This window comes from Cylas formicarius, unplaced genomic scaffold (assembly GCF_029955315.1).
Source record: "Cylas formicarius isolate icCylForm1 unplaced genomic scaffold, icCylForm1.1 PGA_scaffold_9__14_contigs__length_23061073, whole genome shotgun sequence".
Classification (NCBI taxonomy): domain Eukaryota; kingdom Metazoa; phylum Arthropoda; class Insecta; order Coleoptera; family Brentidae; genus Cylas; species Cylas formicarius.
Window position 1 is genome coordinate 8,994,737 of NW_026844365.1, and position 16,297 is coordinate 9,011,033.

At 40.3% G+C, this 16,297-nt stretch overlaps 3 protein-coding genes across 4 annotated transcripts in view; all 3 read left to right on the forward strand.

Annotated features, from left to right (window-relative positions):
• The window catches only part of LOC132707539 (protein APCDD1-like), a 19,665-nt gene extending 16,351 nt beyond the window's left edge, over positions 1–3,314 (forward strand). Inside the window, exon 4 of the mRNA XM_060679434.1 lies at positions 1,985–3,314. Within this exon, the coding sequence (XP_060535417.1) occupies positions 1,985–3,129 (1,145 nt within the window). The 3' untranslated portion in view covers positions 3,130–3,314. The remainder of the gene's footprint in view (positions 1–1,984) is intronic.
• Positions 3,305–13,486, forward strand: LOC132707538 (sodium-coupled monocarboxylate transporter 2-like). Of its 2 annotated transcripts, none has more exons than XM_060679432.1 (8): positions 3,305–3,362; positions 9,126–9,192; positions 10,055–10,296; positions 10,352–10,629; positions 11,966–12,188; positions 12,243–12,870; positions 12,929–13,089; positions 13,142–13,486. In XM_060679432.1, the coding sequence occupies exons 3-8, from the start codon at positions 10,055–10,057 to the stop codon at positions 13,455–13,457; spliced, it is 1,848 nt and encodes a 615-aa protein (XP_060535415.1). In that variant the 5' UTR covers positions 3,305–3,362; positions 9,126–9,192; the 3' UTR covers positions 13,458–13,486. The 2 variants fall into 2 exon arrangements, with proteins under 2 accessions (XP_060535415.1, XP_060535414.1); XM_060679431.1 differs by lacking the exon at positions 3,305–3,362 and adding an exon at positions 6,558–6,814.
• Positions 13,487–13,805: 319 nt separating this feature from the next.
• Positions 13,806–16,246, forward strand: LOC132707331 (sodium-coupled monocarboxylate transporter 2-like). The gene is made up of 5 exons (XM_060679138.1): positions 13,806–13,875; positions 14,102–14,382; positions 14,436–14,713; positions 14,770–14,992; positions 15,049–16,246. The coding sequence occupies exons 2-5, from the start codon at positions 14,102–14,104 to the stop codon at positions 16,124–16,126; spliced, it is 1,860 nt and encodes a 619-aa protein (XP_060535121.1). The 5' UTR covers positions 13,806–13,875; the 3' UTR covers positions 16,127–16,246.
• Positions 16,247–16,297: the final 51 nt, after the last annotated feature.

Here is a 16,297-nt window from a genome sequence, read left to right on the forward strand (position 1 = left end):
AAAATTATTTTGAATTTAATGGACAGATTTATATCTCTAAGGAAGGTTTGATTATGGGAAAGGCACTTGGTCCTTTGTTAGCCGATATTTTTATGGATAATTTGGAAAATATCATACTAGAACATCCTTTAAGTAAAAGTTTTCTATGGAGGTATATAGATATGTGGATGATTTCTTTGATTGCTTTGTTGGAACGGACAGACAATTGAATTCTTTTTTAAATTATATTAACTCATTACATAATCGTATAATATTCACTATCGAGATTGAACAGGATAACTCTATTAATTTTTTAGACTTAACTATTACGAAAACGCAATACAAATTAGGTTGTTCCATTTATCATAAACCTTCACAAACGGACTCAGGCATACATAACGGCTCAAATCACCCTTATAAACACAAAATGGCTGCATTTCACTGTTTTATACACAGACTTCTTAATACGCCACTCTCAACAGAAAATTACAACAGAGAACTTAATATCATTAAACAAATTGCACTGAACCACGGCTACCATCCGTCCATTATAGATAAAATTATAAGTAAAAAAAAAACAAATCCAGACAACAGTAAACTCTATTTATCCGAAACCTAATACAGAACATGAACAATTTAAAACAATTACATACATAGGAGAACCCAGTGAAAAAGTTTCAAAATATTTGTCAAAATGTGGTTTAAAAATAGCTTTCAGAACTAACAACACAATAGGAAAATTTTTAAAAAACAAAAAAACGAAAATTAAAAATTAAATTTATTGGAAGCCATGGAGATTGACAAAATGAGACATTCAAATGTATTGCTTAACGATCAATTAGATTTAATTAGCTCTCCTTTATTGAACTTAAATTCTCACAGCAACATTAATTAAGGTCTTATTGTCATTTTTTGGTATATATAGTAGCAGGTAGTTTGTAAATATTAGATTTGATATAGACACGGTGTTGTCGAAACAATTGTCATGTGAAAATATATAATTTCGTGAAAGTCTGAAATTTTAGTTCTTATTTATTTTGTTAAATGGATTTTCATCAAGTAAAAGCCACCTCAGTTCCATACTAGCACCACGGTATTCAAAAATACCCTCCTGATTGATGTTCGCTTTATCATCTACATAGACTTCGAAGTTGGTTTGCATTTCCATAGAGGCTTTTGACCGTACACTTTAAATCGTAAACATCCTTGTAGGTACGCCTATACCTTGAAACTCTCTTTTCCAACTTCTTAACGCTATTTCAATTTATATATTGAATAAGAAAGAAGGCAGACTGTTCAATGCTTTTGTTTTACATTTTATGAAAATCCAGACACCTGCGTTGCTTTTCGCCTATCCCCTTTAGCAAGGTGGAGTTTCCTTTTAGAATTGACCTAATTGGGCCTCCCAGTACAGCGACGCAATGAAAATTGCATCAACTGATCGATACAAAATCTATAGGCATGCATTTCAGCAGTTTTGTGAAAAATTGCCAAGCGAGAAATTCAAAAACATTGCCCCCTCCAAGTGTACGCTAATGGAAAGCGACTTCCTGGGATATCGATATAATAATCGATTAGAATAAATCGTTTTTAATGGGCATATATTGAACCTGGTATAAGCGTCCACTTTGTAAACTCCTGTAATACGTGAAAAACATTAATATTAATTAATTCATTAATTGCCGATGTTTCTATTTCTATCGCGACCATTGATGGATTTTCTCGCAATATGCGTGGGTTTTCGTTTACACGAAGTCTTAATATGCTCCGACTCCGATCAATATTCATGACCCGTGAATTTTTTATTTTCGCTTAATATTCATCGCTGCTTCACAGAATGGGAAATACGGACATTCGTTATTCCATACACGAACCACTTAAAAACATTACATTATGTAATTGTTGGCGTCAGTGATCTTTCGGGCTTCCCCCGCCCTTCCGTCGAAGCCAACGACCTCTATAATTGAGCCATTTCGACGAGTAAGTCAAACCTGGTACGTTTCAGGTCAATATTGGAAATCGTGGCGCAAATACGAAGAACATACCGTCTACGACAACCGCTATGACGAGAAAAAGAAAACGTTCAACCTCTGGATGTCGTCGTACAACGCCAACAGCCACCATTCGATCAACAGCAAAGGTAGCAACGTCCACTTCAGCGACATCTCGTGTCTCGGCTCGCTGAAGTGGGCTTTCAACGAGCTGAAGCTGCTGAAGGTCCAGCTCAGGCCTCTGCCGGACCAAGCGAAGAAGCGTCCGAAAGAGGTGAAGATGGAACTCCTGCTTGGCGACATCCATTCGAGCTACAAGCTACGGCAGTATTACAACCCGACTAGTTTTCAAGTGCCTCTCGTGAAGCAAGTCAAAGAACCCAGCACGATCTTCGTCAATCGACATTCGTATCTGGTGCGCAACACTCAAGCGATACCGGTCAACATGTTCAGCAACAGCATGACTCCTCCCCATCTAATCGAGAAACCTCATCTGCCTCCATACATCTGGGGCGACTGGACTTCTACGAGATGCGAGTCTAGACCGATGAACTTGTACCTCACCAGAAGGTTCTCGTTCTATTCCGAAGACGACACATGGATCGGTGAGCACAAATTCTACTCCGACCCGTTCTGCAAGATACCGAAGTTCACCGTCACCGCTGCCGGTCACTATAAGCTCGTTGGAGGCAATAGGGAGATCAAAGGAACTAGCGATATAGACTTCCACAGGGAGAGAGCGAGCCTGACGGTCTTGGATCAGAGGATGATCGACGAAATGAGGTTGCCAGAACTGTGTGGCGACGACGAGTGGCAAGTCGATGTTCCGAAGGAGATGGCGTCCAACGGAGGTTGCATCCAATTGGGAATGATGTTGCCCAGCACTCAACGCGATATTGTGAAGCTCGAGATGGACTACAGGGGAGCGTGGTTGCTGTATCTGGGTCAGGTGGATACGGACAACCTACAGTCCGCTCAGGAGGAGCACCAAAGGCCCTCGGCCTTCCAATTGCCGTTGGTGAAGTGCGGCGAGACCCCCGGTTTTTCCTTGGGTCTCAGGGAGATTTTAAGCGACGCCGTTAATTTTAATACGGGCGGCGATCGGAAAGTGACGCCCGTTTGGACGGTGGCCGTTATCGTGATATTATACTTTAGGTGATAGTAATTGTTAGGTCGTGTAAATAATTTTAGACGTAAGTTGTACATTTTAACGAAGAGGGACAATTTTACCAGTGATATGTAAATAGACTATTAATGTAAATATATGCGCGCATTCAAATAAAGTAATCGACTTGTAGTTTCATGATTAATCTGTGGTTTCGCGAATTCAGGCGTGAAAACCGAGGCAGGAGTCTGAATCAGTGCTAGCCTGACCTGTGGTACGCTCCCGGGGTAAGTACCGAAATAATCTCTGAAACCTTTGATTTTTTTATGAAAGAAGGTGCGTTTTTTTTTTAATATTCTCACTGAAACAGAATTCAAAAGGAACATGTCTTGTGCATTTTTTTTTAAATGATACAATAAATATGAAAAAAAAAACGGATTTAGTTAATATTTGTTTTTAAAGGTTCTTTGTCTTAAATTTTCGGCACTTAATTTAAGTTTAATTAATTCTACTTTAATCGAAAATGTAGTTGACAAGTAAAGGTATTTTGAATATCGATAATCCTAAAATTAAAAACAAGCGAAATAGGAATGTTTAACGTTTGAAGTGCTGCTTTCAATCCAAAACTGTATTAATTTTTGTGTTTTCTGTATTAAATTATATTGAAATACAGTTTTTGTAATTTTTCGGGTTAAATTGCCAAACACCTACAATTTTTGAAAAAAAAATGTTCCTTGGAATTTTTTATAAGAATATTTGGGAGGTGAATATTTTTTCGACCTCTGTGCGTTACTTGCGATAAAGAAATGAGCGTTTTGTGTAGGCGGAATCAGTAATTCACTTACAGTATTTAATTTTTTTCCCAGTCCAAATTTAATGTCCCATAGTGATCGCGAATTAACGTAGCAAGGGATTCATCCTTTTTGTGTTTTTTTCTGAAATTCGATATTTGACATATGCGACCTTCTTAAGTAGAGTGCTTTGGGCTGAGTAGTTATAGAGTAACGTAAATTAAAAAAGAAAGGAGATTTAGAGAGTTCCAATATATTTTGAGCTGTCGGATGTTGCCGCATCTTCAAAAAAATAGCGGAAATATTGATTTCTAGTAATTTTTATACAGCAATCAATTATTTTCCCTAACAATGATATATCATTTTAAGTAGTTTTTAATTCAACTAATGTCGACATTCTTATAAATGTTCATTCTCCGTTCTAATCTTATAGAATAACAAAAAAATGTGTACCGTTTTTAAGTAGCAATACAAACTGCTTACTAAATATAAAGGTACCAAAATTATGAGAGATTTTGTTACACGGAAAAAGAAAATATAATACTCTAACAGATTAAAATTAAATAACTCTAAAGAAATGCGGTTTACTCTAAGAGAATAAGATCTGTTAACTACTAACAAATATTTATGTAATATATTTTATGTTATTAATAATATAATAAAATCGTTGACGAGTTCAACAGCCACCAAAAGAAGTCGGAATATTTGAAATTATTAATAATATTAAAACCAACGCTACCGGAATATTAATATTAACATTCTAACCACTATGCTCTTTTCACCATATTTATATCATAAACTTCGGTCTAGAAAAATCGCTAACGAATGAAAAGGGGCGCGAATTCTGCAACTACCAAAACTTCAGCCTATAAGTATTCTACCAACATTTTCAAAGAAAACACTTGAAAAGATTTAGCCCTGTAACTGCCGCAAGTTGATTGTGTTAGTTTTGTTAAATTATTCTAAAGCGTTGAATACAATTAATCACCCATTCTCAACCGTGAGCAGGTGGCAGAATACAAATTTTTACAAATATCCTCTGGAGTCTATTTTGGGATCACTGTTATTATATATCGCAATTCTTAAAAGTCTTTTTATCGTGTCTGCATGACTTTTATGCAGATGATATTCATTTCTGACCGATGAAGCCAACCAGGCTATTTCTGCTTTGTAAGCTTATAAGCTCATAATATTTCGTAAAAATCATTGTCTCAACCTCAATGCCGACAAAACTACAGCAATAGATTTTTGGTAGAAAATGAGACAGAATAAAATTTGTGCAAACCTACAATAATGATCTAAATATAGAAGTACACTTTAAAGATCAAATAAAAAAAATTAGGGTTGTTGATGGATTCAGAGCTGAGACTGACGCCACTTTCTAAAACATACATAAATTTAAAATTGATGTTGCAACATAGACATGTTTTCAACACGTTGATCACACTCTAGTTCAACACAAGTGGTTAAATATGCAAAATAGGCGTCTTTTACATTCCGCAACTATCTTTTTCATACAATACGCCACAGTATCTATATAACAGATTTAGCTTTCGGACGGACGTACATAACATCAATATTAGGTTTAAAGGTACCCTTATTGCTCCAGCTCACTCAACTGAAATTAATTTAATTTATTGATTAATATTTAATAATCTACCAAATGAAGTTAAAATATTGAAGACCAAATATACTTTCAAGATGCAGCTGTTATTAGAACAATAATTCTTTTTTTTAAACTGTTGGTTTTTAAATTTTTTGTTAGCAAATTCTGTAAATACTTTTATCTACTTCCGTCTGTAAAATGCGTAATTACAAACCGATCTAGCGTGAGAGAAGCGTCACTTTACCACGTCAATTTCGTTTCCCACGGATTCGAGCCACTTCGGACATTTCCGGGATTTTACAGCACGGGTTTGGGAGCAATCGGATGTTTTCGTAGATATTTCCTACGCCTTGAATTTTGTGAGTGTATTCGTGTTGTTCGGTAAACTTTTTAACTCACTCGTTTATTAAACACTCGCTCCGCGTGTCAAATAGAACCGTAAGTCAAATACCGTTTACCACACTTGTTGCATAATATACTATTTTCTACTCCCTTCTGTAAAAAAGCGTCACTTCGCCAAGTGAGTTTCTTGTCGCTTCCGACATTTCCAGGATATTACCACAGGCTTTGTGAGCAATCGGATGTTTTCGACGATTTTACCGTAGAGCTTGAATTTTGACGTTTGTCAATTTTGACGATTATGTCAGTAAATGTATTGGTATTGTTTTGCGAAAATGTACCCACAAAGTAACGGTCGTAGAAACAGTACAGTATGCAACACGTTTGGTAAACTTGCCGTTTACCGCACTTGTTGCAAAATATACTATGATACTGTTTAAGATTGTCATATGGTACGTGCAATTCATTTTTCCTGTATATTTTTTACGCCTTGGCAGCTTCCCAGCGAACTAAGTGTTTGCTTAGGATCGGTTTTTTCCCTGCGCTTTTCCAGTAAAACCTCAAAAATCGTTGAAAACTGCGCCGCGAAGATGACGCACCGCGAAAATAATTACAGTGCATGTAAGTTAGCTCAATTTGCATACCGTATTGAATTACTTAATCGCCTCTAATGAGATTCTGCGGGCGACAGATACAATTGTCGGGTTTTCACCGATCGCGCAAAAAATGCAATAAATGTTCACGACGAACCTTTACACACACGCGCGCGTGTGTGTACGGCAAATCCACTTTTGCCACGGTATTTCACATACGCGGGAAATCACGTCGCATTTTTAGAAACCTCCCATCGCACAACAATTACAAAAACGATTTAAGGAATAGAGAAAAACTGATCGGAAACCATTTCCCCGAGACCGCCTGTTCGAGCGGTACCGAAAAGTGTTCAGTAGTTGTTGTTTTTTATTTATTTATTGTTTTTATTTTATTTATTTTACACTTGGAGGTAAGTTTGCGATGTTTTTGAGCGCTCTAGTCACAAGCGAGGCGAATTAGTGTATAGTCTGCTATCGGATTTTAAAAGTTGAGCAACTATATGTTTATTAACAATCAACAGTTTTTTTGACTTGTAGTTGAAGCAATAGTTTTTTCCTACAAAACCTACAAAAGTCATGAACTGTAGTTTTAGTGAAGAAGCTCTGAAAATTTCAAGTATATTTCAATGAATTTGAATATTCCTCGCACAATCGATTTTTTTTTTCGTTGTTAATTCGAAAAGTCGTGGGTGTGTGCGCAAATCAAAGTTCAAGATTAATTCTAGCAATTCCAAAAAATAAACCATAATATATAATTATCAAAGTTATTGTTATAAATAAATACAATCACCCATCGTACGAAGGTAATATTATTAAAAAATTATTCGAAAAATATCAGTCATCACGTCTCCAGTTATCGGCGTTTCTGTCTCATTGTTCTTAGATGAGTTTTTCTGTTTCTTTATAATAACAAAATGAACTCAAACTTTTAAAAATGATTTAAATAATTTAAAAGCGATGTTTGATAATTTTCGTTTCCTATATTACTAGAATATGCGTTAATTTCGTAGGACTTCGGGGCACTTAAAAAAAAAGTTATTAACAAATTAATTGTCCGGGAACTTTTTGAATGAATTTTTAGAGTCTCTTTATAGTTTGCTTATGCTTTAACTTATCGAAAAGGTGGAACTGTCCTCGCTATGGTGTTATGTAGGGTCCGTGGCGTTTTCGTCTGAAACTCACATATTGATATATATTATGTAAGTTTGTCTTTTTTCGTATATAACACATAAGCTATTTCACATATTAAATACGTATTCCTAATACAAGCCTATTATATCCAATTACCCATAATTGTCATATTTTGATTTAACACGTACCATAGTAACCATAGCAACTAAAGTGACCTATTCATAAAAAAAAATTTGCTTTACATTTGAAGTACCTCTTATGTGTTAAATATTTTTTTCTACACCAGCTTGTAAAATACCTAATTACACACCGATCTAGCATGCGAAAAGCGTCACTTTACCACACCAGTTACGTTTCCCACGGATCTGAGCCACTTCGGACATTTCCGGGCATTTTACCGCACGGGTTTGGGAGCAATCGGAAGTTTTCGGAGATATTTCCCACGCTTTTAATTTTGAGCATTGTCAGTGCTGACGGTCATGTCGGCGAACGGTCGTAAAAAAAGCATAGTATGCAACACGTTCGGTAAACTTTTAAGTCACTCGTGTATTAAACACTCGCTCTTCTCGTGTTAAATAAACTCGTGAGTAAAATGCCGTTTACCGCATAATATACTATTGACATATAGGGTGTTGTGTGCTGTTATGTATATTGAAATTTGGGAGTTTCAGAAAAAAACTGACTGCGCTACTGGATTCTACGTTGAAACCCTATATCTGGACTAGTATTTACCTTTTCCATAAGATAACGCATAACCGAGCTACAAAGTGTGTCTAAAAAGGCAACATTTTCAAAATAATTCTTAATGCCTACCATTTCCTGAAAACGTCTAGTATTGTCTAGTAAAATTATCAAAAATGGGACACATTGTATATTCTCTTTCTATTCGAAAAACTTGAGAATCGAAGTCTGGTTGAAATTTGCAGTCACTGGCCGGCCTACCACCCTGTATAATGAAAACTTTACCATTTAAAAAACGTCTGCAAAAACGTAGTGATGACGGATGTAAGGGCATTGGTGGATTTAAACACAGAACCGTCCTAAGCGCGATTTTTGAAAATACCCATTTTGACATTTAAAAACTAAAAAAATATTTATTTTCCCTCTGGCGTCCTCTAAATTTCACTTATTGAACCATTATCGTGACTGTTAAATTTGATGTATTTGTTTTTCCTATCATATTTTGTTTTCGCTATTGAAATGGCATAAACATTCTTGTACCGCACGCACACATGAACTTCGATCTAAATTTATCCCAGGAAAACCGCGAAACAACACTGAAACAAACAATAAAAATCCGATCGTCTCGCCCGGAAAAGTAACAATCCGTCTCCGCTAGCATCGCCATTATTGCGACAATTAAAAACGTATATACATTCGCAACCGTCTGGTAATTATTTATGATTAGACACAAACAAATATAATGATTCCACTGAAAACTAGTCCGGCGCTGATAAATTTTCAATTATTTTTATCGACTTATAGAAAACAGTACTACCACTTTTCTCGCCGCAGTCATCGAAACGATACCAAAAGCTCAGATAGCTCTCTTTCTGTCTCAGGCTCTAAAAGGTGTGCTTTATGTTGCAGACTGATTTTTTGGTGCGGTAGCCATACCCGTGTTGGATAGTACCGACGGAACAAATTTCACAACAAGGTAAGTCAAAGGAATGAAAGAAATCAAAAGTACTTAGCTCGCGATCACTTGGTGGCAGTGGTGTTACTCCCTCAGGTATCTATTTATGACCACCGGTCTGATTAGGTCTGATATTCAGGATAAACATTCTTCGTTGCATGTTGGTGAACTTTCTCACACTCATTTTCCAGTAATTAGCATCCACTATGGCCTTGTAATTTCCAAGGAATAAGTTCTCCATAATGCAGAGCCGTTCAATCACATCGCAGACCATAAGGTCAATCGGGTACACACATCTTGTGTCTTCGTTGTCCGTTAGTAGTCCCCAACTAGCGTGGTCGTCTTGCATCCTGGAACACCAACTCTCATTCTATTTAGGATCCTCCATACAGGATACGGTCATTGGCTTCTTCAAACAAATGTCTCGTGTATATTTCATGTGTTGTGAGCTACTTGGGTCCCTCGAAAATCATCTTCAAAACGACCAATAGTCAACCAGTAGCTTGATAAGGGCTATTTGGGTCTGATTTGGTCCATCATTTTCGTATCAGCCGCTTACAAAATTGGTCGTGTTTTTTGTTTCAATAATATGTGGGGCCTAGATTCCAATTACCGAAACTATACGAGAACTGAATCATGAAATACTGAATAACTAGGCATTTAGACATGCAACACTTTTACGATGGTTTAATGCTATACTCCACGCCGGTCTTTGATAAACATAATGCACATTCAAGGTGTTACTGTTTATTCAATAATCTATACACTTAAATGCTATTTTTGTTTTCGCCAAGGTTTTTTAATTGAGGTTTCGCTAGTATCTAATTGCGCGGTGAGCTAGGTATCAATTTGGTGTGTCTTTTATATCATTCCATCACTTTAGATGGAACCCGCGATCAGCAACTTGGAAGAAAATATCACCGCCAGCAGTTACATGCGCGACATTACCGAATTCAGACAGTTTTTCTCGTGGTACGACTACACCATATTCGCATCGATGCTAGCAGTGAGCGCCTCGATCGGCGTGTACTTCGGATGTTTCGGCAGAAAACAGAAGAGCAAAGAGTACTTCATGGGAGGGAAGAAAATGAAGGCGGTACCCGTCGCCATATCTCTAGTCGCTAGGTAACCTATATCATTTCCGAGCAAGCGCCATTTGTATTCGTGCACCTTTTTGCAGTCACACCTCAGGGTTTTCGCTGATAGCTATCCCAGCTGACGTATACGAGCACGGTGCGTCTCTACTGATCAGCATCATCTCGCTGGTGATCTTGGGCGCCATCATGGCCTACGTGTTCCTCCCAGTATTTTTCTCGCTGGAAATAACCAGCACCTACGAATACCTCGGCATGAGATTCGATCAAAGATGTCGCAAGTGGGCCTCGGCGTTGTACAGCCTCTCAGTGATCGTTTACTTGCCCATGATCATCTACGGTCCGGTCCTGTCGTTTGCCGCAGGTAGGTATCGGTTTTATTTTATAAATTAATATCGCATTTGTTTTTGAAATGAATGAAATCATAGATTTCAAATTGGTAGCAAAAATTGGTTCTGGAGTCCGAGTAATGGAAGATTTTCTGTCGAACGTTGTATTAAACATTGCGCGTTGTTTACCACTCAGAAGTTACGTTTCCACGTTTTTAATGTGATATTAAAATCTCGCGGTTTGGGATTTATGTTGCACTTTGCGTTCCACAACAAATTATTTATAATTTTTTTCGTGTTTTGTTGGAATCGCGGCTCGGATCTTTCCGCTTGTCGGTAAAAAACCAACAATTACGGGATATTTCTCTTTAAATTTGAAAAATGTTTAAATTTAAAAGCAGTAAAAATTACACCTCCTTAGTTGTAGCGACGGAATCGTATTTCTCTGAAATTTGAGGAGTGTCCCAGCAGTAATGACGTCACGAATTACCATTACTTGACCGATCTCTCAGATTTTAGTTTAGACTCCTGTTTATCCTTCAAAAAAGTTTCAAATAAACTTACCTTAAAGTCGAATATTTGTTCTATTAAGAAATTCGAGGGTTTAAACTTTTTCGTTTTTTTTTTTCAAAATCAAAGCTTGTGATCATTCTCGAGAATCTACTAGTTCTGAAAAACAATAAAGAATAACCGGAAATGAAAGGTGCAACATTTTCCCTTCCAATTCAACTGATTATTTGAAGCAGTTTTTTTTTAATTGGTCTTTTTTGAAACGATGCAAATAAAAAAAAATTCTAGCAAAATTTATTATTTTATTTCTAATAAATATCGTGGAACAATTCAGCGGGTATGCTTCCAAAAAAGAAAAAGGAAGTTGGTCTTCAGATGACCTTGAAGTTTATGTTTAAATACTGGTGTCTGAATTTAAGTTACTTTTATTTTAAAGTTTCTTATTAATATAAAAGCTACTACTACTACTTCCCTCAGAGCGTCTTAAATACTAAATATACCATACAAGAACCGCTTATTTTTGGATAAGAATGGTAAGATTTCCAGGCATGAGGTCTAATGATAAACACACAGGATTTACCGGAGGAGGCTCTATACTAAAAGCTAGAATCCCCTGTATATTGCTTGCGCAACTTAACGCAAAAAATTTTCTTGAAACTACGAAAAGTATAGGCACACCATAACCATATCTGAAGCCTTATATTTTTACATATGAATTTTAAGACCTTCTTGAGGTGTCACCAGGATCTTAGTTTGAACAACGGAATCAGCTGTTGGAAGACACCCTGTATATCATAAGTACTTGGGACACATGAGATCTTTTCAACAATTCCTCGTAAGCAAAATATCCTCCCATTTCAGTTACGGGGATTGGGGTCCACGTGTTGACTCCGATCGTATGCGGAGTCTGCATCTTCTACACCAGCCTCGGGGGTTTGAAAGCGGTCGTATGGACCGACGCGATCCAATTCGTCGCCACGGCGGGCACCATGGTGACGGTAGCCATCTTGGGGGTGAAATCCGCGGGCGGATTCTCCGAGGTTTGGCAAACCTCCTTGGACAACGGTCGGTTGGACATTTTCAAGTAAGTCCTGCTCAGTTTGGCCGCTCATGCGGTTACTAATTTCCACGCTCGCAGATTCGACCTCGACCCTACCAAAAGGGACACCTTCTGGACGATCGTCGTAGGGTTGACGATCCATTGGGCGTCGTACACGGCGACCGATCAAGACTACACGCAAAAGTTCTTAGCGGTGGCCACTTTCAAAGAGTCCGTAAGGACGGTGTTCATGTACTGCGGCGGCATGATCGTGGTGAAGATTATATGCGTGTTCACCGGACTGCTGATATTCACCAGATACTCAAAGTGCGACCCGTTGGCGAGCGGCGTAATCGATAAGAAGGACCAACTTCTCCCGTACTATGTACTCGACGTGGCAGGCCATATACCTGGCCTATCCGGTCTCTTCATCGCCGGAATCTTCAGCGCCGCTTTGAGCACTATGTCGTCCGCGCTGAACGCTCTAGCCAGCATCATCTACGAGGACTTCCTCAAATCTTTCATGGGCAAAAAAAGCGACCAAGCGACCAGTTACATCTTGAAACTGATTGTGGTGGTGACCGGAATCGTGAGCACCTCGATGGTGTTTTTGATACAGTATATGGGGGGACTCTTCAGCGTCGCCATCACCCTAATGAGTGTCACGCATGGACCGCTATTCGGAATGTTCGTTTTGGGTGCTTTGTTTCCGAAATCCAACGGCAAGGTAAGATTTGTCATTGAACACGTCAAACGGAGTCGTTACCCTAAACTTTCACCCTAAGGGAGCGTTTTGGGGATCTTTCGTCAGCCTGATGGCGGTCATCACCATCATCACCGGCACCGAAATCTCGACTTTTATGGGCTACAACGACCCGCAGCAGCTTCCGGTGTCGGTCAGCGGTTGCAACTCCACTTTGGGGTCGGATCTCATACTCAATTCCACGTAGGTGCTCCACTCAGATAATGATGCAGTATTACTAATGTGTTTCTTCCAGACTGACCTACGACCTCACGTCAGACGCCAAGCCTTTCTTCCTCTTCCGCTTAACGTTTTACTGGTACACTTTCTTGGGAATGGCAATAACGATCGTCTTGGGGGTAATCATCAGCTACATCGTGGAAGAGGAGGATGCGCATCCCGTGGACAAGTGCCTCGTGAGCCCGGTCATCCACTTCCTGCTACCGAAATCGGGAAAGGAGCAGGCGGGAGAGCGGCCCGCATGGGAGTACAAATACGAGCCGGTCAAGAAGATCGCCGAGGACGTGTCGATGACGAGCGACGACAACGACAAACCGAAGCAGTATTTTTAATTCCTCGAATAAATCGTTTATTTTTATAAGCCGTGGTGTTTGCCTTTTCCCTCGAGTCACGCGGCCGAGATCGACGACTTCGCGTAGCGGAAAATTTTCCTGTTTGTGAACCCTGACCGACTGCGTAAGCCACCGGTATTCGCCGGTTTCAGGAAAATGGCGCCGCGGAAAGAATTGATACGATTGTTTGAAATTTAGATAAAAAAGACGAATCGCGTCTGTTTGCGCGAGTAGTCAAACACATTAAATCTGATATGGAAAGAAAAACGTCACAAAGCACCCATGATCCGTCTGCAAATATAGGAATCTTCGCTCGTCTGATACATATTTTCGAAATTTCGGATTTTTCGTTAGTGCGGCGCGATAAGTTTATGGTCGAGGTCGCAGGTGTTCGGTTTTCGTTAGTTTACGGAAGAAGGTAAGTAAATAAAGATCCATTCGAAGTTGATCACAGCTTTTGGTTAGATCCAATTATTATTATGGACAAAACAGAGCGCTAGGTGTTTATAATTTCTTTAACTACTTCTAATTCATCTGGAATTCCTTCGAATTCTTCTCGGAATTCCTTCATAGTGAACACCAGATCCCCCTGCGGGTTACCGCTCGAATATGGCGTAATACACTTCCAATGTCACCGCTTTCAGATGGATCACAACATCCCGAGAACTACTTCTCAGGAAGTGATGGCGGCGACGACCTTGTCCAGCGTAGCCGGCACCGTCAACCAAACGGCAGGCGAGATGTTTCTCAGCAAGCACGTCTTCTCGTGGTACGACTACATCCTCTTCACCGCGATGCTGGTCGTGAGTGCCCTCATAGGAATCTACTTCGGATTCTGCGGAAAGAAGCAGTCCACTTCGAAAGAGTACCTGATGGGCGGCAAAGAGATGAAAGTTATACCGATCGCCATATCTTTGGTGGCGAGGTGCGTCTTTCGTCTTCCGCAATCGATACCGGAAGTTAAGCTTCTGCTTGCAGCCACACCTCAGGTCTCACTCTTATGGCTATACCGGCGGACGTCTACATGTTCGGCGCCGCCTACGTCCTCGGGATCGTCTCCATGGCGGTTTTATCTTTCATCACGGTCTACGTCTTCCTCCCCGTATTCTTCGATCTGCCGATCACCAGCACTTACGAGTATTTGGGCCTTAGATTCGACGACAGGGTGAGAAAGTGCGCCTCTGGCCTCTTTGCCCTGTCGGTGTTCGTCTACTTACCTATGGTGGTATACATCCCCTCGTTGGCATTTGAAGCGGGTAAAATTAACGGTGATGCACCATATGGTCAACCTCTAACAATCAGTATCCTACAGTCACTGGAGTGAGCGTCTTCATAACGACCCCGGTAATATGCGGTGTATGTATATTCTACACTACCATCGGAGGTTTGAAAGCCGTGGTATGGACAGATGCTATCCAGTTTACCATAACGGTAGGCTCGCTTATAGTGGTGTTCATCCTCGGGCTCGTCGCTATCGGTGGCTTCGAGCCACTATGGAACGCGTCGTTGGAGAGTAGTCGCTTGCACATTTTCGAGTAAGTACCATTGCGAATTCACCATTTTGATATATCATGGAACACGTCCGTTGCAGTTTCGATCCGGACCCGACCAAACGAGAAACCTTTTGGGCGATAATAATCGGTCTCACCGTCCACTGGGTTGCGCACACCTCCATAAACCAAGGCTGCACCCAAAAGTTCCTCGCCGTAGCCACTTACAAAGAGTCGGTACGCGCGGTGTTTTACTACGCGTTCGGCATGTCGGTCATGAAACTTATATGCGTCACACTCGGTCTTATCATGGCCGTGATGTACTCCCACTGCGACCCCATCATCACCCACCAAATCGACAAGAAAGACCAGCTGGTACCGTACTACGTCATGAACGTAGCGAGTCACATTCCAGGCCTGTCTGGTCTTTTTATCGCCGGGATATTTAGCGCCGCCCTGAGCACGATGTCAGCCAACTTGAACTCGCTAGCCGGAACGATCTACGAGGACTTCCTCAAAACGTGGCTCGAGAACCACCACAACCGCAGTACCGCAGGCCACATCCTCAAGTTGATCGTGGTGACGGTCGGGGTCACCACCACGCTCTTGGTGTTCGTGGTGCAACATTTGGGAGGACTATTCGGCCTGGCTATTGCCTTGGGCAGCGTAGCTCACGGTCCACTTCTGGCGTTGTTCTCGTTAGGGGTACTATTTCCTAGGGCGAACTCCAAAGGTGCTTTCTGGGGCGCGCTGACGAGCATGGTGTTCATGGGAGTGATAATCGCCGGGCAGAGGTACCACGCGTTACAAGGAGGACTGGGGTACGACAAAAAGCCGATGACAATAGACCAATGCGATTTTTACACCAACGCGACCGTCGCCGTGAATAGTGCGTCACTTCCGGTACACGAACCAATCTTTGTGCTGTTTCGAATCTCGTTCTACTGGTACACCATGACGGGAGCCATCGTGGGGATCGTGGTGGGGCTCGTTATCAGTTACCTCACGAACAAAGACGACCCGCCGGTGGAAAGACACCTCGTCAGTCCGGTGGTTCGTTTCCTCTTACCGAAAGATATTAAGAAGACGGCCCAAGTAAACGGGAGGGCAGACTACCACACCATCGAAAAGGCTATGGAGTTGGTGACGGTGGAACAAAATGGGGCGGACAATCGCTGACCCAGTGACGCATTTGAACTGTGATAACGTTTCGCAATTTCGACGAAGTTGCTGGAGGTGAAGGCATCCAAACCACAGAAACCTTGTTGAAACCGCAATGACATACTCATAACATGTAGCTTAAGGAATAAATACATTTTTAATATTGTGGATGTTTGATTAACAAAAATT